Below are 24,737 nucleotides of genomic sequence, written 5' to 3'. Positions count from 1 at the left end.
CTGTTACTGACACAGAGGTGTTTTACTGTGACTTACAATACCTGCAACACACGAGGAAAAAGAAGAAGAATATTTCTAGAAAAAAGACGGGATGCAGGAAACACATCATGGAGAGCTCTAATATCACAAATGAGATAGATGACGACTACGAAGTGACGGAAGTTGATAGCGATGTCGCATTGACTAGCCAAGCACAGACGAACACGACCAAGCGTTGCCGAACGCACGAAGCTTTGCAATGGAGTAATTAATAGTAATGAAGTAATTGACATGGCACCTGCTCACGTGACCACTTTATCTGTAAATCATGTCGTAACCCTAACGTTCTAATAGACTAATGGTCTTTGATATGCAAAAACCTTATCCTCCTGGGTGTGTCTGAGTTACATGTTATGTTTAGCATCTACAAGAAATCCGGGCTCTTGCGCTTTCGAATGATGCCAAGATCGTCGCGTACCGACGAAGGACACAGGAGTTACAGCGATTTTTTTAAACACACAGTGAACGCGAACAGAGAGTAGGCCTCAACGCGCTTTCTAGCTAACATGTACTCACCGTAAAGCTGCACATGCAAGCAAAATTAGAGAGAATACGTACTGCAGAACTCAGCAGAATTAACAACCACGCTACTCAAACACACGTTGATAAAGTACATGTTACGTCTACAGTCTAGGTAGCTCTAAACTCTCCAGGTCGATCGCTAGGCGATTGTGAATTTGTTTCACTCAGAATTGGATGAGGGCGCGAAGCTGAGAGTGTCGGTGGTGCAGTCGTCTTTTCTCTCAAGTCAATGAGACTGATGCGAAAAGAAAGACAGCAGAGCTGTTCAGTTGCGGCGCGCTGCAGCTGGATCCTCACATTCATATGTGTAGTAACTTAATTCTCGTAGCGTTTCCCACGATGCTATCAATCTGACTGAGACCCAAAACACTGAACAACTAACCAGCGATGCAAGGTGAGAGTTTCATTCGCGCAGTGTACAGCTTTGCCAGAGCGACGTCGGATAATTGGTTGCCCCAATCGGATAATTGATTGGCTGAGTCGGATAATTGATTGCCCCAACAGGATAATTGGTTGCCCCAACCGGATAATTGGGCGGGAAATATCTATAGATATCGATCGACGCAGGATCGATAAATCTGCAGCCAGTTTTTGCTTCTAACCGCAGCATTCTAGGAGGACTCTATGCACATCTTTACACGTGCGCTGCGTTTAACTGTCAAGATCATGTTTGTTTACCTTGAAACTCACAACAAGAGATTCTTACTCCACCTACTTTCGACACGCCCTCTGCCAGACGAGACGAGATTGCCTCAAAACGAAACGTCAGCACAGCGAAATTGCGATCGACAATGTCGTGATGACTTTGGAGAGTCCCGATTCGAGGTTCAGTAAATGCGCAACCAAATAGTTACCGCGACCACTCAAGTGCCGAAACCAAAAAGCCCCAGTTATGTTAATACACGGAAAGAAGCCCGAGATAAGCCCGAGATAAGCCTGAGAAATCCCCCGCGAACAAAAGTCCCGCGACAAAACAGTCCCCATACACGTGTAGATACACCATGCATCAGTACACCATCTAAGAATTAGCTATAGTCATAAATACATGTACAAGTGCATACAGGCTCTAAAAAGATGTTTAACTTAAGTATAAAAGCCTCAACATTTGCCATAGCTCCTGATGATATTGAGCTTTATCCATAAAATCTGCTAAAACCTAGAGGTTGCACTATCAGACGCAATTGTAATTAATTAACTTAAAGTCAACCTGTCTATATTAGATGTACATGTATTGTACAACGAGTTGCTAGCTAATGACTGTCAATGACTGAAATTGGCTTCTCATTACTCAACACAAGCTACTCCTGAGTTGTTTTATTTATCTACTAAATTGAATAACAGAATCATTGCTAGCTGCTGCAGACTGAAAGCAAGACGCGTAGAGATTCAACTGAATCACAAGCTAAAATTACAAGAGGAGATGAAATGAGATAGTGAATAAAGAACATGCCCCTAAGCCCCTAAGCGATTTTCTGCTGACTAATGGATAATTTTTCCTGCTTTTCTAAAGTGGGGAATCCCCTCGTTATCGGATTATGTCATGCGCGTGTTGTGGATGCAACATTTATCTACTTAGCAACTCAACGTACTGTATAGTGGTGCGGGCTGGCACGATCTCCAGTGGTTAGTTAGCTAATCCTTTCTACAGCAGGTTTACCTATTTTTGCAGTTGGTTAGATGACAGCTATTGGATTACATGGTTGAGACCATGAAACCTGCCTAGGAATTGCTGAAACAAATAGAGTCGCTCTATTGTACGACTCACATTCACTGCAGGCCTTTGACGCAATTACCGCTACTGTTATTGTAGCAACGGTGTGTACTCTAGATGACAAGTTCCTTTTTCCTGGAAACGGGGAGATCCACAACACTACGTCAACATTAAAGTTTAGTTAATTAATTACGCATACGAAGAACGGAGATCAGCGGTCACTTGTCACTCACATCCTCTAATCAGCTAGTACAGTAGCATCATCACACTAATTGACTGCAGGTGAGAGATGAACGAAGGTTTTCTGGGAGCAAGAGGAAATCGTCCAGAGAACGGAAATGGTCCAACCTTTCCTCGACAAGTTGGAGCTTTAGGAACTGCAGCAAACGGGGTTTACGCAGAACGTGCAAGAGAAGAAGGTAATTTCGGATTTGAACCCTTTAGTAGTCACAAACAGACCTACAGTTGACTGTGCACACTGGTAAGGGCTTTACCATCGTTTGGCATTGCAAGTCCGTGTTGTGCGACCATCCGATCGTTTGGCATTGCAAGTCCGTGTTGTGCGATCATCCGTTTCTTAGCTCAGGTGTGACATCACGTCCTTGTTTTTGGTCTTTTTGTACGTTTTAGTAGATGGACTGGAAGTCTAGACTGTCTGCCTATGCAGCTACTCTGAGCTGTAAATCCTGGTAGGTTCGAGAGACAACATCGCCTGAAACCTGTAGATCTCATTCTGGCAGATCTCCAGGGTGGGCCGGGCTAGTAGACAAACATGACGTCATTGGTGCACCTAGCTCATGAAAGTGGTGTGTTTATTCCAAGTAGACACTCACATGTGCCGAAAACGTGGAACTTTCAGGTGCATTTGCTTTTTGGTGAGCTTGGCAAGCTCTATAGTGTATAGTCAATTAATTAAATCACTAGGGATAATTTAGGGTTGCATATGATCCATGATTCGGTCGACTTCAAAGCCCCTTATCACAACCAACGCACATATATATGTATACAGTAGTACCATACAATTCAAATTAATTAATCTATTTGCAATGCAACAAAGAATTTAGGTTGACCAATTAAGGCAAAATTCATCTGCATTGTACAGTAGTGTCAGTTTGGACTATTCTAACACAAAGAGGAATCTAAACCAATGACCCCATTTTAAAGTACATGTACAGCATGTAGTAACTTGTGATCATGAGTCATCACTGAATTATAGAATGCTGGTTAATTAACTATGATAACGACACACTAAAAATTTGAGTTATTGCTTTCAGATGTTCCCACTGCAAAGGAACCAGACTATGTTAATCTAAGACACTTGAGGCAACGTCATTCATCACTGACTAATGCCAGCCAAGAACCACAAAGACAGTCTCCAGAACAAACCGTTCAGAGACAGAATAGTGGTACATATGAGAACATGTTGAGACGAGACTACATGGGTACACGTTCTGATGAACACAGACAACCGAGTGACATGGACAGTCATACTGGAAAAGGTCGATTCTTGTCTTATAACTATCTGTTGTTAATATTACACACAATGATGTCTATAGAACCATTGCCATCTATGGAAACTCCTGCAGTAATGCCAAAAGGTCCTGTAGCTGTCGCTAGTGACAATCCAAGTTACACGTTAGAGGTTGGAAACATTTTTGATTTACAATGTCCTTGTATTCAACAGTTGTTATACCAAATTCCTTCACTCTGCAGAGAGCCTATCCAGTCATAAAAGGAATAATGGAAGAAAGGGCGTCATCTGGCTACGATTCAGTGACAGAATGTATGACTAATTATTTTACTTGAGAACAGTTTGCGTGTGTGTGTGTGTGTGTGTGTGTGTGTGTGTGTGTGTGTGTGTGTGTGTTTGTGTGTGTGTGTGTGTGTGTGTGTGTGTGTGTGTGTGTGTGTGTGTGTGTGTGTGTGTGTGTGTGCGCGCGCGCGCGTGTGTGTACCATTATTAATGTCAACCCTGATTATTTGTAGACATTCCTGAACCAGCCATCGCCGTCTTAAAAAGTGACATTCGACCTGATAATGGACCTTGTAATGTAGGTACCACCGGTTGTATCGATAAAAAAGAAAACACCATGCAATTCATTTTGTTGCACCATTGCAGGTTTCATCTGACGTCACACTGGTGCTACCAAATGGTTTCCTAGTGCATACTGCACAATGCAAAGTTCACTGGCGAGGACAAGAGACTGGCCTATCATGTGTAACTCATGGCAAAGTTGGTGTAAACAAGAGTTGTGTGTACACCTGCTCACCCAGTTAGCTCTTAAACCATTGCTATGCAGCAACGTAATCACAATAGATTGTTTTTTACAGAATGGCCTGATCCTGAAAAAGTAACTGTACTGCTAGAAGGCGTGAATGCATCTGTTGATCTACACACACTGGGAGACTTTACATTCACCAGACTAACACCCACACGTCGATTCCCATTCTCCTTTCAGTGTCCCAATGGCAGTCCTCCCGGCCGTTCTGCTGAAGAAACGCTCAAGCAAGTGTATCAAGTGCTTAATGACCAATACTTTAATCCAAGCATGTCAGGGACATCAAGTCAAGCAGGTGGCCACCATCCTACCTGCTCTGAGACAAACACAAACAATGACGAAAATGGCTTGTCTCAGCCATCAGGAGAAAATGATGCAGCACAAAAGCTTTTGCAAGGTTATGACATTGTAAACGGTGTGACTACTAATATATGGTCAATGTCCATGTTGTGTCATATCTGTAGTGTTGTCTTTACTTGAACCGTTCCTTCTTGAAAACTCAAGTGATCACACAGATGAAGAAAACGGAGACAGTCCCTCAGTTATGTGGTACCGATGTACGTCAATAGTGCTATTCAATTCGATTGTTTACAGACTGCATCTAGTTTGATTAATTTCAGCTGTTAATGTGGTGCCACCTAACAGAAATCTCTCATTAACTGACGTTGATGTGTCGTCGGCCAACTATGCTGTTGCCAATGACATCTATCCAGCTTCTACAGGTCAATCAGATCATTGACTGCCATTTCAACAGCATAAACTAAAAGACGAACACCTTTAGGTATTGTAGCACCAAAGCTACTCCAGATGGAAGGTTCAAAGTTTACTACAATGCTGGAGGAGGTTAGAGACAGAGTCATTACTGTTGATAAAGCAGTAGAGAAGGTAACATTCCTACAGTAAGTCGTGTGATCTAGTTAAGTTGACATGTCTAATACAGGGAAGAACATACACATACAACAGGTGCGTAGACATTCAACTGCCTGACCATGTTGCAAATTCAAAGGTAATAAACCTGCTAGCTGATACATAATGCATTTCACATACATCTGTGATGGTTAGAAGAATGACAGTGCAAGTAAACAAGATAAAAGAGCAAAAAGTAAGTGCAAGAAACTACTCAACAACAGTGCTGTAGTCTAGCTAAATTGTTTGCTTTTTTCTAGTAGGCATGAAAGCAGGCAGCAAAATTGCACGTTTTTTCAAACTGAAGAAAGGTTAAACATGCAGCAAAACTTAAAATGTCACACTATCTTACTCTAACTGAATATGGCAGACATGAAAAAGGATGTAAAATCAAACACATCGTCTGAATCTGGATCTATTACTGAAAAGGTAACAGCAACGGAATACTGTAAATCAATAAATGCTCGTAACTACAAATGTTCGTAAACTTCTGCAAACTCTTCCATATGAATTAAATGTTCGCAAACTTCGCTCGTGCGTTTTGAAGACGTGTGTGGAAGTGACGAGGGTCAATCAACGTCTGGGTAGATACCTGCCGATGTACACCTACTATACAGCCATGCACATCGTTTCCAACCAGGAATGTTTGATGGACTAATCTCAATCCCATGGACAAGCAGTGCTGTTAGTCCTGCTATTGCTGCTTGTTATGTTAGTGAGTTTTTCGGACGTTGTTTACATAGTTCATTCAATGAGTCAAGTGGACTTTACTTTTGTGAGTCTAATAGAATGACTATAAAATCAATAAAACCAACTATTAATGGATATTTGAACTACAAAAGTTAGTAAGCAATTCAAGTTAGTAAACAGCATACAAACGTTTATTGATTAGTACTATTCGATTAAACAAGACTAGACATTTCAAAAATGTGTGTCATTTTCTTCATTTATTAATTACTATCATGCGACATCCTGAGATGGCAATTTTGTCTGTGTTGCTATTGCAGCTACAGCAGAGACCACCACACCCACCACCAAAACCAAAAAAGCCAAGAAAACCCTCTAAAGAGCTGGATACGGACGAGAGTACTACATACCACGTCTCTCTGTCATCAGGTATCTCTAAAGATTCCATTGAGTCAGCAGACAAGACGCAAGTTCCGGTGAGATATAAATCAATGGCATTTATACTCAGCACATGAGCATGTCAATTGCTGTTGTTGAATTACAAATAGACTGTAAAATCAGAAGCCCCCATGAAAAGGCTCTCATCTGTTTCCCAGATAGGTGAGTGAATCAGAAACATTGACAATCTATTATAATACACACTACAATGTCTCGTGTTGCATTTGTAATTAGATCGCAAACAGCAACTTGTATCTGAAGAGAGGTATGTAGCCATAAGGAGTGTTGACGACAGCAACCAGGAACCTATCTACATGAATCAGACTGAGATAATAGTGAACAAACAATCAAATTGTAAAGAGCCTCGGAAGGTATACAACTGACATGCAATCATAATGTTAAGTTGTAACTTACAGAGTGTGATCTTGCATGTTCAGAGACATTGGCAAAGTACCCCAAGTAACAACCCTTGCGTTGTTACATTGTGTGATATTGATACTGGTTGGTATATGCCGCCAGCTTGACATGACAGTCATTGAGCTATGATTTATGTTTCTAGACGACGATTTGCCCATAAAACCACGATCTCGAAGACAAAGCATTGACAGTGCATTTTTCTCTGGAACAACTGAAACTGCACAATCACCAAGTCCTGTCTATGAGGAACCACTACGACAGCAGCTGCCACCCATAAATAATGAAAAAGGTACACACACACACACACAGACACACACACACACACACACAGACACACACACACACACACACACACACACACACACACACACACACACACAGTAAAATTACCTGGATGTGATAAAAACACACATTCAAAATAGGATTTCATCTGGCAACAGCATGAGTCAACTCTGCTGAACCCGGAAGTGAAACAGAATACTGAGCAAAGGCAGTGACTGTGTAGTCACGTGATGTGGTTGCATACCTCATGTACTCGCTACTTGTTAAGCTACATAATAACAAATCTAATAACTATAATTGCGACTGCAATAGTCATAGATCAATGACATTTGTTGTTATCAAGATACCGTACTTGCAAATGTACTTTAAAAAGTTCTTGATTGATCATGTTGATTTGCTGCTATTGTACACGAAATTTGAATTGAAAGAATCGTATCAGCATTCCTTGTCATCGTCGGTACATTACTAGTAAACATGCAGCATTCACCACTCTTTCTGATTATCACAGTGTGCAGCAATATTATTACCCATTTTCTGCACCACGTGATAGAATGCCCACATATGGTAATGTATCCATTATTACTCAGTTTTTGACCCATACATGTACTAACACTGCTATGCTTTCTATTTCAAACTGAATAAATCCTAGTCATCAAGTGTCATAAAACTTGTAAGACAGGCCGGTAGCAAGCTAAAAAATGGTATGGCATAGCGCGCGCTAAAAAGGTGTGGTTAATTAACGTGCGTTACGTAAACGTCTGTCAGGGTCTGTCGGTCTCTCAAGCCCTGTGGTATAACTCCAAAACACAACAATCACTTAAAGAAGTGGCAAAGAAGAAGGATAAGTGTTTAAAACTTGCCAAGAATATGAAGTCTTGTTGATTAATTATTTAAATAAAAATATATTTCATCAGCTATGCCTTAATAGTAAGTGGCATTGTCGAACACTGGTGGTTCCGGTGGTCTTGGGAGCTTTGGGCACAGTGCACGCAGGTATTGCACGGTGACTGGACATCATTCCAGGTCATCACAACCTGCAGCACTTACAGAAAACAGTGCTTCTGGGATCTACTCGGATCCTTCATAAAGTCATGTCTTCTTTCTAGACAGCCGTGATGGTCTAAGTACTTCTGAAGTAGGGTTTGCTTCCAGTACTTGTAATAGACTTTACAAACCAGACTGATCTGGTTGAGCACGACAGTTATTCTAGAAGTTTTTATAAATCGTCGACAGATGAAAGTGCCATTTTACGTGCACACACACACACACACACACACACACACACACACACACACACACACACACACACAAAAATCCTAAATGTCAGGAGCTGCCTCTTAGAGGTCATGTCCTCAGCTGTTAAGCTGGGCCCTGCGCACTACTCAGGAAACTCTGGGCCTGCGCTAGCAAACTCCTGGAGCCGGGCCAGGCACTCGCAGGAGCACCAACTTGTGAAGCCAGCTGTGGTGTGAGCACCTGAAGTTTCACCAGGACCCCAGTGGCTGATGTCGTCACAGCCGATGGCCGCTTAGGACCCCAGTCAATGACCAGGTACTCATATATACTCCTAAGTCCAGAGAAGCAAATGTGTGTTAGTTTCTTGCTTAAGGAAATAATGCCATAGCTCGTCATCACTGTGACTTACTGCAACCCTTCAAGGTCCCGGATGTTAACACTCTGTACGATGACTCTCTAACCAACTGACCTATCGCACCACACACACACACACACACACACACGCACGCACGCACACACACACACACACACACACACACACACACACACACACACACACACACACCATAGCCCGGGCTGTCCCTATGGCCCTGAAGACACTGCAAGACCATCACACCATTTTTTTAAATCTGCGTTTTAGCCAACTTATTTACAAAATAAATTAAAAATTTTGTCTAAAATTTTATCTATTAAAATTAACATTTTTGTTAACAACACCTTTGTGACTAATTAGAGCAAACCTTACTACAAACTAGAGTCATACAATACTGATGTCCTTCACTGTGTATATACAGTAAATTTCAAGAAAATGTTAATTTCAATCAAAATATATCAAATAATTACCAGACAATCTGTCAGTTGCTCGACCATGTTCTCACATGTCATAGAGATATTTCGTGACTTCAAACTTGACACTCCTACACCATGCAAAATAGCACATACGTGTACATAAACACCAATACAAAACAAATATAATTAAAAAAATAGAAAAATGATAAAATAGTAAAAAATATATAAAATGAAAAAATATATACAAAAATTAAAAAATTAAAAATAAAAAATTATATATATATATATAAAAATAAGAAATTAAAAATAAAAAAATTAAAAATTAAAATATATACAAAAAGTAAAAAATTAAAAGTGTATAAAAAAGAAATAAAAAAATAAACAATAAAAAAATAAAAAAATAAAAATGTAAAATTAAAAATAAATAAAAATGTATACAAAAATTTAAAAAAATTAAAAATAGAATAAAATAATAAAATATTTAAAAATGAAAATGAAAATATAGAAAATTAAAAAATAAAACTATATACAAAAATAATAATAAAATAGCTATATATTAATTACACATATGTGACACGTGATCTTACTTTGCAATTGCTTGGATCATGTCTAACGAGACAGAACACTAAAACATTGAACAGACAAACAGCATTAGACAACATCGACTCAAGACAATAAGAGATTGCCTTGAATCGCGGTATATCAATTTGGTCGCTGTTTTGCAGGTGTAGACACCCTCTCGAGACGAGACTAGAAATCTACAATCAGAAAAGTTTACTTAGTAAGCCACATCCTCAAGTTGTCAGTATACTACGTAATGTTTACAACACAACAACTGTTATTAAAATCCAAGATGTCACCCTCATTCCACTCATTCTCGTCTCATAATTTTCAGTACCTGTTGCAATAGATCAGCTCGAGATCGTGAAGGTTGTTTGACAATGCTACGGAATATTGCCAGCAGTCTGTTCAGTGGAAATGGCTTTGGTCCTGTAGGGTTATTCTTCTAAACAGTGCGCATGTTAAACATAAACTCAAATGCACATAACAAGGACAGAATACCTTAGATTTTTTGACAGATTTCTTGGAGTGTTTTTGACGCTTGGAGAGTCTTTCCCCTTTCTAAAAATGATTAATTAATTAATTATTATACACGTTTACACACACACACACACACACGAACACACACAGACACACACAGACACAGACACAGACACGGACACACTCACAGACACACACAGACATACACACACACACACACACACACACACACACACACACACACACACACACACACACACACACACACAGACACAGACACACAGACACACACACACACACACACACACACACACACACACACACCACTGCCCATGTATGCATGCACATATAAACGCCACAGAAACTAGCCAAAGAAACAGCTTACTTTGGTAAAGAAACGTTTGTCAGTGTTCATTGGATTGTAAGACGCCAAATATGCAGCAATGAGAAGAAACTTAGAATTGTAGGAAAAATCAAACAGTTCAGCTTTGTTCTCTGTTGATATCACAAAACATCAGAAACGCTTCCAACTCTATGTGATAAAGTTCAATGTAACCTTGGTGAGAGTGAACTTGAGGAAGAAAGAGATGATTCATTGCACTCTTGAAGTGAGGTTCAATGTTGGCCCACAAATGTTTGGTGTCTGTCTCATTTACTAACATAAAAGTTGCGAATACAAACACACACACACACACACACACACACACACACACACACACACACACACACACACAAGTCTGTTGTGTTATTATGATCAGATAGCTAAGCCTCATAGCTAGTGTGTGAGTCAAGTTGTTGTCAAGAAACGAGGCATCCTTACCTTGTCCATTCAGAACAGGTCCAATGTACTTTGGAAATAAATTTCTAGCCTAACAAGGTGTATATAGCAATAAGTATACACAGACTGTCGTCATCATGTGACTGTAAACATACTAGATGTCTCCATTCATTCAAGTCAGAGCAAGCAATTTGGAAGACACGACAAAGGAGATTGATGAATCTCTTAAAGAGACTTTGAGGTTGATCCGATGGACATTCAAGCATTAAGATTGAAGTAACATCAGCTAAAGAAAGAAACAATCAAGAGAACAGACAAAGAGAAAAAACAAATAAACAGACACAGAGACAGACAGACAGACAGACAGACAGACAGACAGACAGATGACAGACATACATCCAAATGGACGGACAGACAGACAAACGACAGACACACAGACAGATAGACAAACGGACAGATAGACAAACAGACAGACACACACAAACAGACAGATAAACAGACAGACAAACAAGACAGACAGACAGACAGACGGACAGACAGTAGTATTTAGTTGCTTTGCTTAGAAGGTGTATAATAGTTCAATGTTTAAAAATATATGTATTGACAGGCAGACAGACAGACAGACAGACAGACAGACAGACAGACAAACAGACAAACGGACAGATAAACAGACAGACAGACAGACATGCTCAGCACACATGACACACACACACACACACACACACACACACACACACACACACACACACACACACACAACTACCAAAACAAAGTTACACCTCCTCTTCTAAAGCTGTATGAGCAGTCGACTCACCAATGCTGTAGTTTGGAAAGTAAAGTGTGACCGGATGGGGAAATCCCGTCTCACAAAAGAACGTCTCCCAACTGACACGACTGATTAAAACCACACATACATTAGCACCAGTCTACAACACAACGTTTCATTTGACAATTACAGAAATATATCTATATGTAACACTCAATACTTACAAGCTCATTTAAACGTAGAAGCACTGAGAGAACGCTTGAATCCATATCTCTTAGTCTCTCTGCTCGATCAACCACAACGTAAACCGTCTCATCTCTGCCTGACTCTCCAATAACTCTTTTAAAAACACGGAGAAAGTCACTGAGATTAGTACACGAACTGTAGCTGCTGTATCCATTAGATTTTGATAAAATTGTTCCTATGCAATAGAATTATCAAAACGTATTCAATGTGTCTTCATTTCACCCACTGTTACCTGATAATTGGTTAAGAATGGCTTCGGTTAGAAGTTGCATTGAGTGACACTCCAAACAGTCAACAAAAGCGCGTAAACCCTAGAGAATGCCAGATCATTAAAACATTTCATGAAGAACAAAGATGAACACACACAAGCGTGCGCACACACACACACACACGCATGGACACACATATGCACACATGCACACATGCATGCACGCACGCACGCACACACACACACACACACACACACACACACACACACACACACACACACACACACACATTGTCTGAACAAAATTATTGATTCATTGTACACCATCTGTGCACGTAAACTAGATATACAAAACACAAGTCCTGGCTCTCTTTTGTCTGTCTGTCTGTCTTCCTACATATTGTGTGTGTGTGTGTGTGTGTGTGTGTGTGTGTGTGTGTGTGTGTGTGTGTGTGTGTGTGTGTGTGTGTGTGTGTGTGTGTGTGTGTGTGTGTGTGTGTGTGTGTGCGTGCATATGCGTGCACGCATCTACCTTCTACATTTCTGTTATCTGTCTCAGTATTTATGTCCGTTTCATCCACTAGTCTGTTCATTTCCATTCGTTCATTCACCTATCTGTTTGCTGGTTTGTCAATCTGTCTGTCTTTACTACAGTGGTTGTCCACATTTCTTCCCGTCATACGCTCCATACATCTAATAATGTAACTCTAAACCAAACGCTCCCGGTGCCACATTTGCAAGGCGTACCTGATATTGTTCTAGAACAGAATGGACAACTACTGTCTTGCCAGATGCCGGTGGACCAGAGACAAATACAGCAGGAACTATAGCTTGACCACCAGGCTATCAGCACACACACACACACACCAACCAGCCATACAAAAAACAAGAGACAACTGTTGCATTTCTTTGTAACTTACTTCACCAAACAATGACCGAAGAAGTCGAATCTCATTTGACCTTCCTGGAAATGACTTAAAAAGATGGTCTAAAGGCCAGATGTCTCCAGACGCCATCTGATCTTCCAGTTCCACATCATTCTGACTTAGTTCATCTGTGCTTTTATTTGACTTGCTAAGCTCCTCATCAATGTCAGCTGTTGTGTTAACAAATCCGTCTCTGTCCTCCGTCTCACTCAATGTGTCGTCGATTGTATTTTTATCTTCTGTAGTATTGTCTTCATCCGGCAATACTTTGCATCTCTCCTCATCATCCGTTGTACTATCAGCTTGAATATCATCTTCTGTGGTAACCTTACTCATACCCTCCATTCTATTTTGTTGCAGACATTCGTCGTCACTACTCTCACCTTCTAGTTTACTCACACTCTGCCTGTGTGTTTGTCTGAGTCTTGTAGATCTCTTCGCGTTTCTAATATTTTGTCTACTTCCTTTTCTTGTTACAATATCTTCTTTACTGCCACTTTGCTTGACATCCTTCAATCTGGATCTTTTCTTTCTTTGTTCATCTGTATTGCTGTTTCTATCTGTTCTTCTGTGCTGATTTACAGAACTCCTTGCGATTACGTCGTCTTCACTTTCGCTTGTTTCACTCTTCATCTTCCTTTTCCTACCACGACGTGTCCTCAAACGAGAAGTCACAACTATCTCGTTTCTCTGACCTTGTCTACTTCCAACTCTCTGTCTGTCAGGTATTGTGACAACACGATGACTTGCATCGTCCTCACAGTCACTCGGTGGGAATTCATACATATCTGTGTCTTGAGTCTCTATTTCAGGAAAACTAAAAATGTCCTTTCTCTGCTTGCTCTCAACCTGACAAGAGAATGACAGCAAATTTTAAGTACTGTGCCAGTGGAGATCAGATTACTTGTGCCCCCAGCAGTTAGGGTGAAAGACTGGTTTCGAGGTTCATATCCCAATTTTGATCAAACTCCTTATAGATAGTGCACAGTGTACTGCCTTTATGATTAGCTACTACCCACTAGTGACAAAACGTACAATTTTGGCAATAAACATAATCTCAAATAAACCCTCATTCACTTCTCCTAGTTAACCTAGAGGCAACCTTCTTGGTCTGCCTGATTTGCATATAGTGCAGCAAACTTTGAGGGGGGAAATAACTAATAACCAAAGATCTATCACATGCACACACACACACACACACACACACACACACACACACACACACACACACACACACATGGAACCTGGAATTCCGCCATACTATGGGCTTCGGCATCGCAGAAGTTTTTGCCAAGAAGAGCGGTCATTGGCTTGTGACGGGTCAATATTCAATGACACCAGGTCTCGTTGAATGATATCAATCCACCCGTTCTCTGGACCATGATGAGGGCGTTTCACATTATGCAACTTGCTTCTCAGCAACAAATTTTGTGGACGAGAGACGTTCATCTGTTGTAAATGACCAAGCCACTGCAATCTTTGATGTTGAATTTGACGTTCAATTGGTTCATCCTTGGCAGATTTCAAATTGAAGGAATTTCTTATCTTGTTCAGTCTTGACACACCCAAGATAGATCTAATACAGCACATATGAAAAGTGTTCAGTCTTCAAATATCTTCTTGAGTGATTGCCCAAGTCTCACAACCATATAGTAAAACTGGCATCGCTAGTGACATAAAGACTCTCAGTTTTGTGTTCTTGCTAAATCCTCAGTTTGTGAACACTCTACGTTTCCAAGAACAGAAAGTTCTGCTAGCTTTCTGAATACGTTCAACAACCTCTGGGTGACAATCCCCCGACTTAGTCACAATGCTGCCCAAATAGCAGAATTCAGAAACATTCTCTAGAACGCGACCAGCAATTGAGATGTTTGCTTCTTCAACACCAATACTCAGGATTTTAGTTTTGTCAGTGTTGATTCGCATACCCCATTTCATACATGTATCATGGAAAGCATTCACGATCTGCTGCAACTCACTATTTGACGTACCTATTAGGGCCAAATCATCAGCATACATGGGAGTTTTGATCTTATGTGTCCCATCAGGTTTTACACGATAATTCATGAGCAGGCCACAATCTGTTTTGTAAGCAATCTCAATGCCACCACCCTCAAACTTGTCCAGAGTCTCACGCATAATTCTGTCCATTCTGAACAAGATTGGAGACATCACACACACACACACACACACACACACACACACACACACACACACACACACACACACACACACACACACACACAAACACACACACACACACACACACACACACACACACACACACACACACACACACACACACACACACACACACACACGCTGTACAGTCATGCTGCTCAACTGTAATGAAACTGTACAGCAGCTTATGTTTGCCTACATTGAATGAACCAACTCTATACTCAAATTTAAAAATAGGTAATTTACTAAAACGTCTGTCTGACGTTGGAATGCAGTTCAACTTACATACAAACTGCGCACGTCTATCTACTACATTGTCAAAAATCGACAAAGTCATGGACTGACCTGAGGTGGCACAAGACTCCTTCGTGACGACCGAGTCGTTATCCTAGATCGACGAAACGACATTGGTGCATGCAGATTGTAGCTATACATTCCCGGATGTTCTTTGCTGAGTGCACGTGACGAATTTTCCAGCGCTTTTTCGGAAATTCAGGGCTGCAATAAGTGTGTTATTAATGTACTTATTATGTGTTAAGTGGAGCTAGTAAATTAATCAATATTTGGATTTTAAAAATTTTAAAGGAAAAATTAATTAAAGTTTGTGATGTTGTGTAGTAGTATGACTAAGTAATGCCAACGAGTGTCCAGCTCCACAGCCTATTGCCAGTGTTCTGTAAGACTTGACATCAGTCTCTGTGATAGTGACTGGAGAAGGAGAGTTGCGGTTGATAGCATCACCAGTACCACACATTCCATGTTCATTCCAACCCCAACTGACAAGACGACTGTCATCTAAACACAAAATGGAGATGGAATAGTAGATTAGCATACGCACGCACGCACACAAACACAAACACACACACACACACACACAGACAGACAGACAGACACAGACACAGACACAGACACAGACACAGACACAGACACACACACACACACACACACACACACACACACACACACACACACAGACACATACACAGACACAGACACAGACACAGACACACACAGACACACACACACACACACACACACACACACACACACACACACAGACACAGACACAGACACACACACACACGCACAGACACGCACAGACACACAGACACAGACACAGACACAGACACAGACACACACACACACACACACACACACACACACACACACACACACACACACACACACACAATGCACATATTACTCATCACAGCTAAATTGTGCTCTGATCCGCAACACATCTGCAACAAACATATTCGTCAGTCAGACATCATGAACAAGCTAGAATTCACATTGTACGTGTACCGTACTTTTTGGACTCCTTTCAAACACTCCACTTCAGTTGGCGTACAAATGGTCGAAGGTAAGTCTTCAAATGTTACTCCCAATTGACCATAATCAGCTCTACCCCAAGCAAACACCCTCCTCTCATCTACACATCACACGCAATGAGTGATATGCACACACGCGCATGCACCCACACACACCCAGACACCCAAACACACAGACACATGCAGACACAGACACAGACACAGACACAGACACAGACACAGCCGGACACAAACACACACACACACACACACACACACACACACACACACACACACACACACACACACACACACACACAGACACAGACACAGACACACAGACAGACAGACAGGCTTGGATTGCCCATCTCTCTGTCACATTGGTCAGAGGCATGCAACTGCAGTGCACCACTGGATGACAGCGGATACCACCTACTCACATGCAAGACCGGTGGAGGCCCTATTTGGTCTCACGAATCAATTGCTGGGGTGTGGTCTGAGTGCCTTAGGAGCCTCCAAATCCACCATCGACGGGAGCCAAGGAACAGATATGTCACTTCAGATTGCAGGCCTGACATTGTCATGTTCGATTCTGAATCAGCTTCCAACCTCGACCTGGACATCTCTCTAGCCCACCCTTGGAGTGCGGATGCATTTCCAAGCTCTGCTGATAGAACAGGCGTCGCTGCTAAACAACGTGAGAATAGGAAGGCGGCAAAATACAGCCAACAAAAGCTCCCTGGGACTTCAGTTCTCAAAGCCATCCCCTTGGTATTCGAACATTTCGGTGCATGGGGAGAAGAGGCCAGGAACTTCTTGTGAAAGCTAGCAGCTTTCTCATCAGACGAAGTTGGTCAGCCAAACGCACCGGAATTTGTGGACTTCTGGCGTAAACGCTTTTCAGTGCAGCTGCAAAAGTGCAACGCACGGGTCATTCAGAAGAAATTGAATGTGTTGTGTGGTGGGTGTCAGATTCCCGAGTCACTCAGCACTCAATTCTTTTATCATTAGTGTACTTTTAGTTGTCTCTTTTGCCTCAGAAAATATGTATACACTTACCTATGAACACTATAAAGCATTTAGCTTTAGTCGAGTAGTTTCTGCTGTGATGTATGATAGTGTGATTGTAAGAAATAAATGATGACAGACAGACAGACAGACAGACACAGACACAGACACAGACACAGACACAGACACACACAGACACAGACACACACACACACACACACACACACACACACACACACACACACACACACACACAATGTCCATAAAACCTACTGACTTGAGACAGCAAACGAATGGCTCCATCCACAATAAACTTCCGTCACACAAACTTGTTGTATAGAACCACAAATCTCAGTAGGCACACTGACAACATTCTGAGCCCTCTCGGACTGACTAGCAGCCCCAGCAACAGCTCTACAACAACTTGACTTTGACTGACTTTCTCTACTAACGATATCAGATGGTTGACAAATGCCACATTGTCCATGACGATTGCAGCCCCATGCAAATAGCCTACCATCGTCTGCTCATCACCAAAAACAGACAAACTTAATGGAATGTTTGACGTTGTGAAAACAGTAGGAGTACCAGACACAGCAACAGAATGGTAAAAACCGGCAGAAACTTGTTTCAGAAAAACTCCAGATGGAAACATCACTACAACGTATGCAATAATTAGTTTTGCAGAATTTATGAAAATGACAAACAAACATAAAAACGAAAGCAGTAAAGTAAATCTAAAAAACAAACTGATTGACTTGAATTAAGTTAATAACAAGATCACCATGCTCATGCTTATTGTGCAAAGGCGTAGTGTGACCTCTAGAAATGGGTGGCTAAACTTCACGATTCTATGGGGCACGCCCATTTTTATAGACAGACCCATTTTTATTGGCTTCTAATTGACTGATATGGTAGAATAAGTGGGAATGGAAAAAGGGTGGTGTATATACTATATACAGTTTTGGTCCTCACACGTATTTCCACAATTTTGTGACCACGGCTACTAATGATGGGGCTACAGCCTGGTCTAGCCGATGCCGCGCTATGCTCCTGTATTGTGTCACTATACCTTGTGTTGGTAATGCTTGTTTAGTTTCTCTGCCTGTGTCCATTCCCAGCTGTTGTCTCTTGTTATTCCCCCAAGCCCACAGTGTACCATCATCTACAACACATTGCATGTACTTACATGGACACACACACACACACACACACACACACACAAACAAACACACACAAAAACAAACACAGTGACACACACACAAACAAACAAACAAACACACACAATGACTCACACACACGCGCACACACACACACACACACACACACACACACACACACTGCAACCCTTAATTGACATGACAAGCTCGTAAGGCTTTAGAGTGCCTGTCTGCCAACTTTTTTTTGCCAACATAAAAATGTTCATTAGGTTACCTGCTATTGCTAGAGAATGTCTCACACCTGCTGCAGCAGCAATTGTTCCACATGCTGGCAAATTCTAACACAACATTGCATGGCAAAACATGTAGAAACAAATGCCTCAAACAAACACACAGCAACTTTTGTTGGTACGCTGCATTGCTTGTTTGGCACGTCAATGCCTAGTTGACCATAACAATTGCTGCCCCACGCCAAGACATCTCCATTGTCTACAGAAAGAGCCTGTGATACAACCTGTGATACCTTCTTGTTCTAGTTGTGTGTGTGTGTGTGTGTGTGTGTGTGTGTGTGTGTGTGTGTGTGTGTGTGTGTGTGTGTGCATGTGTGTGCAGATGCACTAAAACTCACCCATAATTGCCAGTGTGTGATTCCATCCACATGTGACACTCCGTACTTTCATAACACAAGGAACACGTGTCAGCATCACAACGTCGTCACCTCCACAGTAGCCCAAACCCAACTGACCGTCTCGATTCCAACCAGCAACAAACACACACCCGTCACCTAAATAAGCCAACACACAACTCAAGCCATAACAATTAATTAATTAGCAATATAAATAAATAAATAAATAAACAAAAAAATCAAAAAATAATAAAAATAGAAATAGATAAATAATATATATTATATATAATATAAAAATTATTCAAAAATAAATGTTTGTACTGCAGCTATTGCATTGTGTTACCTGTCACTATAACTGTGTGTCCTGCACCTCCTGTAATTTGACTGATTGATTCAAGATTGAATAGTTCATGTGGTATGACACATTGTGTGGGCACTGTCTCATCATGTTTATGTTGAAGGCACAATTGGCTGTAACTGTTTGCACCCTACACACCAACACTTGCTTCTAATAGATTAATTTATAATAAAATTATAATAAAATTATTGAATAAAAATTAATTAATAAATAAAAATAAAATTAATAAATATAAATAAAATAAATAAATAAAATAAAATAAAATAAATTATATTAATAAATATAAAAATAAAAATTAATATATGAAATAGAATAAAATAAATAAATAAAATTAAATAATCAATAAATAATTAATAAAATAAAATAAATTAAATAGTAAAATAAATTAAATTAAATAATTAATAGAATAAAATAAAATAAATTAAATCAAATCAAATAATTAATAAAATAATATTAAATAATAAACAGTTATCATACACAATTAAATAAAATAATAAAATAAATTAAATTAAATCAAATCGAATAATTAATGAAATAATATTAAATAATAAACAGTTAACATACACAATTAAATAAAATAAAATAATAAAATAAAATAAATTAAACCACATAATTAATAAAATAATATTAAATAATAAACAGTTAGCATACACAATTAAATTAAATAATAAAATAAAATAAATTAAATTAAATCAAATAATTAATAAAATAATATTAAATAATAAACATTTAACATACACAATTATATTAATTAATAAAATAAAATAAATTAAATCAAATAATTAATAAAATGATATTAAATAATAAACAGTTAACATACACAATTAAATTAATTAATAAAATACAATAAAATAAATTAAACCAAATAATTGATAAAATAATATTAAATAATATACAGTTAACACACACAATTATATTAATTAATAAAATAAAATAAAAATTAAATAGTTAATAAAATAAAATAAAACAGTTAACACACCAAACACTTGTCTCTATTAATTAATTTATAATACAATTTTAATAAATTATATTAATTAATAAAAATTACAATAAAATAATAAAATAAAATAGAATAATAAAATAATAAAATAAAATAAAATTAAAATAATAAACAGTAAACACACACAATTAAATTATTAATTAAAAAAATAAAAATAAAAAGTAATAAAATAAAATAAAAAATTAATAAAATTAACACACCAAAACTTGCTTTTAATAGACTAATTTATAAATAAATTATAATAAAATAGAATAAATTAATAAGCAGAAAATAAAGATAAAATAAGTAATAAAAAAGAATAACAAATAATTATAATAAAATAACACAATAAAATAAACAATAAATTAATCATAATAAAAAGTAAAAATAAGTAAATAATTATATTAAAAATACAAAATAATAAAAAATTAATTATAATAAAAATTTTTTAAATAAAAACAATGGAGACATTGAAGACTTAAAAATTACGCTAAACCAGCATTTTGTACTACAGCATTAAGAGTTACTTTTACCATATATTTTCATTTATTTATATATTCACACTTGCAAGTGTAGCAACGATGCAAACCTACTTGTAGCAAATTCATACTTACCCACGCGTAAAGACACATTCCATTCCCTTCAAGCACAGACTTTTGTGCTTCACTACTCGTCATCGCATCATCATCATCATCATCATCAGAAGGACGGCACTTGCACTCGAGTCGGACGTCACGTGATGTGTTATACGGGACCTCAATCAGAAGCTACTCTGATTGGCTACACACTGTGACGCCACATTCAAACGTCGTTCGTAGAATGAAGACCGAGTGAGTAAAATTCTGAACAAACCTATGGCTACAGCGGCACCGGAAGCAAGATTTCTTAGTAAGCCATCGTCTCACACGCTCCAAACTCAATTTCGAATCAAACAAAAAATTAAAATTTTTATTTTATTTATTCCAGCGTCTGAAGACAGCAGTCTTAGAGATTCGCAGCTAAACAAGAGTTTGACGAGCATAGAATGGCTCAACGAGCTAGAGCCGACCTCTCTGCTAACGTCACAACTTACGTCATCGCGTGCAAACCCTTGCAAACGCCCTGCAGCGTCTGACGCCAATGCAGAGCCTGCAAAGAAGCGCAAGTCTACGGAGAGCACGGGCACGACGCCTCCTCATCTGCAGAAGCCGCCGTTTAGCTATGCAACGCTCATAGCATTTGCAATCAACAGTGGCCCGGATAAACGTATGACACTGAGTCAGATCTATGAATGGTTGGAGACGAACTTTCCGTTTTTCAAAACGGCGAAATCGGCTTGGAAAGTGAGTGTTAATTTTTAAAAAAATTAATGCGTAGAAATGGAATGTTGAGTGGTAGGGGATTTCCCTGTTTGTACGACCGGAAGTTGTAATTAAATTTGTGGCTGTTGTGTGCATGTACAGGAAGTATTTGTTGTTGTGATTTAACGTTGGTTGGTATTTTGTAAGGATAGATTGTTAGTTAGTTAGTTAGTGAGGCAGTTGCTGTTGTGTTTAATTAATTGAATTTAAATTGATTAATTGATAAAATGGATGCTGTTGGTTGGATGGTGTATGTGTATGGAGAGATGATGAGAGACGATGTAGATATGAAGTGAGAGAAATTGGCAAGTAATATACTGTAGACAAACACACACACACACACACACACACACACACACACACACACACACACACAGCGACACACACCACACACACACACACACACACACACACACACACACACACACCACACACAGCGACACACACACACACACACACACACACACACAGCGACACACACACACACACACACACACACACACAGCGACACACACACACACACACACACACACACACAGCGACACACACACACACACCACGCGCGCGCACACACACACACACACACACACACACACACACACACCACGCGCACACACACACAGCAACACACACACACACACACGCACACACACACACACACACACACACAGCAACACACACACACACACAGCAACACACACACACAGCGACACACACACACACACACACACACACACACACACACACACACACACACAGCGACACACACACAGCAACACACACACACACACACACACACACACTCACACACACACACACACACACCTCCCTATTTCGTATTCATTCATACATCTTTCCTTCCAGAATTCTATTCGTCACAATCTCTCCCTTCGTAACACTTTCGTCCGTGAAAGACGCCTCCCACACGACCTAGGCAAAGGCTCCTACTGGATGATCCGACCAGGAGAAGAAGAGAAAGTCCTTCAGACGACATTCCGTGAGCTTCGACAGCAGCAATCATACAGACAAATCCAACTGCACCCACAACTACAAGCAAAAGGAACGACAAAGTTCACTCCGATATTGCCACGCATGCCAGTCATTCCACTACAACTGGACTATGGAAATTCTTTCACGTCGATGATCAACCAACATTTACTACAACAACAACAACAACAACAACAACAAATGTATCTCAACGTCCCACTTAGTCTAGATGCGAGACCGAGAGAACGTCTCATTATGCCCAACGGGTCAACAACGCCAGTTCATCATCCACATCCGAGTGAACACACGAGGGACGAATTAATCATGCACGAATGCAAAGTGGTCGGAGAGGGAGGCGAGGGGTTGGTGAACGACCACACTTATTGTAGCATGCTATTTCAGTATAAAAGTGAGCACATTGACAATGACATGTTTGAGCATCCGGACCCCTATTTCGGAGACTTCATATCCGACATCAACAGGAGAGACTCGTCGCCATTCAATCGGTCGACGCCGACCAAACAAATCAGTCCAAACTTTTTCTCTCCAAGAGTATCCCCGGATGATGACGTCATCAAATCAGAATTTGGAGATATAAATGCTTCGTTTACATTTACATCAAATGGATTGATATCGACTCCGTGGAAATACGATTTTGTCATGACGTCGTATCCTAACACGCCGATACGTACAGGACTGACTCCGACGAGAGGCATCGACTACGAGGACTACGGTTCACTGAAAATGTTAGGATTGTCCGGTCTAACGCCATTCAAGTCGACCGAAATCGAGAACGACTCACTCAACGTTTCCGGGCTTGAACGACTGCTTGACATGTAAATATCATCTTTCTCTTGTTTGGTTGATAACAAATTGCGATGAAGTTTTGTTCATATTTATATTGCATATTTTTATACAACAGCGGCGAGTACCGTAGTGTACTCCTTTCAATCGTTTATATTCTTGAATATTGTGTGTGTATGTAGCTCAACTGATCAAACTTCCATGACAATAGTATTGGTTTTTGTTAGTACTTGAATACAGTAACTGGATAGGAAAGAATGTTAGTGTGTACTGTGAGATATGGTTGGGTGATAACCTTCATGACTAGAGATTTGTTGACTGCTGGTCCCTTCTAGTCTGCCCATGTGTTCATCGTTAGTCGTGTGCATGTGTGTGTGTGTAAGCATGTGTGTGTGTGTGTAAGCATGTGTGTGTGTGTGTGTGTGTGTAAGCATGTGTGTGTGTGTGTGCATGTGTTGTGTGTGTGTGTGTGTGTGTGTGCGTGCACGTGTGCATGCGTTGTGTGTGTGTGTGTGTGTGTGTGTGTGTGTGTGTGTGTGTGTGCATGCATTGTGTGTGTGTGTGTGTGTGTGTGTGTGTGTGTGTGTGTGTGTGTGTGTGTGTGTGAGTGAGCATGTGTGTGTTCACATGTGTGTGTGTGTGCGCGCATGCGCGCGCACGTGAGCACGCATGCATGCATGTGTGTGTCCCAAATTCAAACTCACAGCACAACAT

The 24,737-nt window shown here is 40.0% G+C and overlaps 4 protein-coding genes across 7 annotated transcripts; 2 read left to right on the top strand and 2 right to left on the bottom strand.

Annotated features, from left to right (window-relative positions):
• Positions 1-2,561: 2,561 nt before the first annotated feature.
• LOC134188638 (uncharacterized) lies at positions 2,562-7,715 on the top strand. The gene is made up of 20 exons (XM_062656807.1): positions 2,562-2,691; positions 3,547-3,771; positions 3,829-3,914; positions 3,986-4,055; positions 4,259-4,323; positions 4,392-4,545; positions 4,604-4,948; positions 5,016-5,108; positions 5,172-5,273; positions 5,333-5,436; positions 5,492-5,557; positions 5,614-5,653; positions 5,718-5,768; positions 5,828-5,886; positions 6,465-6,620; positions 6,693-6,744; positions 6,817-6,953; positions 7,020-7,083; positions 7,142-7,288; positions 7,422-7,715. Exons 1-20 carry the CDS (start codon positions 2,562-2,564, stop codon positions 7,442-7,444), a joined length of 2,169 nt encoding a protein of 722 aa, XP_062512791.1. The 3' UTR covers positions 7,445-7,715.
• On the bottom strand, positions 5,956-15,873 carry LOC134188701 (origin recognition complex subunit 5-like). Of its 4 annotated transcripts, none has more exons than XM_062656868.1 (15): positions 15,798-15,873; positions 13,266-14,120; positions 13,093-13,188; positions 12,370-12,448; positions 12,116-12,312; positions 11,940-12,051; positions 11,281-11,411; positions 10,904-11,216; positions 10,733-10,842; positions 10,369-10,428; positions 10,205-10,312; positions 9,993-10,064; positions 9,894-9,931; positions 9,361-9,434; positions 5,956-6,250 (listed from the first exon to the last, which is right to left on the bottom strand). In XM_062656868.1, exons 1-14 carry the CDS (start codon positions 15,858-15,860, stop codon positions 9,392-9,394), a joined length of 2,277 nt encoding a protein of 758 aa, XP_062512852.1. In that variant the 5' UTR covers positions 15,861-15,873; the 3' UTR covers positions 5,956-6,250; positions 9,361-9,391. The 4 variants fall into 4 exon arrangements, with proteins under 4 accessions (XP_062512852.1, XP_062512853.1, XP_062512851.1 ...); XM_062656869.1 differs by lacking the exon at positions 5,956-6,250 and having other exon boundaries at positions 9,145-9,434; positions 10,904-11,002; positions 11,168-11,216; XM_062656867.1 differs by lacking the exon at positions 5,956-6,250 and having other exon boundaries at positions 9,145-9,434.
• A 127-nt stretch (positions 15,874-16,000) lies between these two features.
• On the bottom strand, positions 16,001-21,731 carry LOC134189057 (secretion-regulating guanine nucleotide exchange factor-like). Its single transcript, XM_062657289.1, has 11 exons — positions 21,507-21,731; positions 19,899-20,043; positions 19,559-19,714; positions 19,325-19,419; positions 19,205-19,268; positions 18,843-18,935; positions 18,359-18,427; positions 18,048-18,293; positions 16,763-16,884; positions 16,657-16,693; positions 16,001-16,247 (listed from the first exon to the last, which is right to left on the bottom strand). The coding sequence occupies exons 1-11, from the start codon at positions 21,567-21,569 to the stop codon at positions 16,048-16,050; spliced, it is 1,290 nt and encodes a 429-aa protein (XP_062513273.1). The 5' UTR covers positions 21,570-21,731; the 3' UTR covers positions 16,001-16,047.
• On the top strand, positions 21,687-24,295 carry LOC134189056 (uncharacterized). The gene is made up of 3 exons (XM_062657288.1): positions 21,687-21,780; positions 21,859-22,214; positions 23,097-24,295. The coding sequence occupies exons 1-3, from the start codon at positions 21,747-21,749 to the stop codon at positions 24,057-24,059; spliced, it is 1,353 nt and encodes a 450-aa protein (XP_062513272.1). The 5' UTR covers positions 21,687-21,746; the 3' UTR covers positions 24,060-24,295.
• The last annotated feature ends 442 nt before the right edge of the window (positions 24,296-24,737 follow it).

Source organism: Corticium candelabrum, chromosome 13 (genome assembly GCF_963422355.1).
Source record: "Corticium candelabrum chromosome 13, ooCorCand1.1, whole genome shotgun sequence".
Lineage (NCBI taxonomy): Eukaryota > Metazoa > Porifera > Homoscleromorpha > Homosclerophorida > Plakinidae > Corticium > Corticium candelabrum.
The sequence above is the reverse complement of the archived record's forward strand: the minus strand, read 5'-3'. Positions and strand labels throughout refer to the sequence as shown.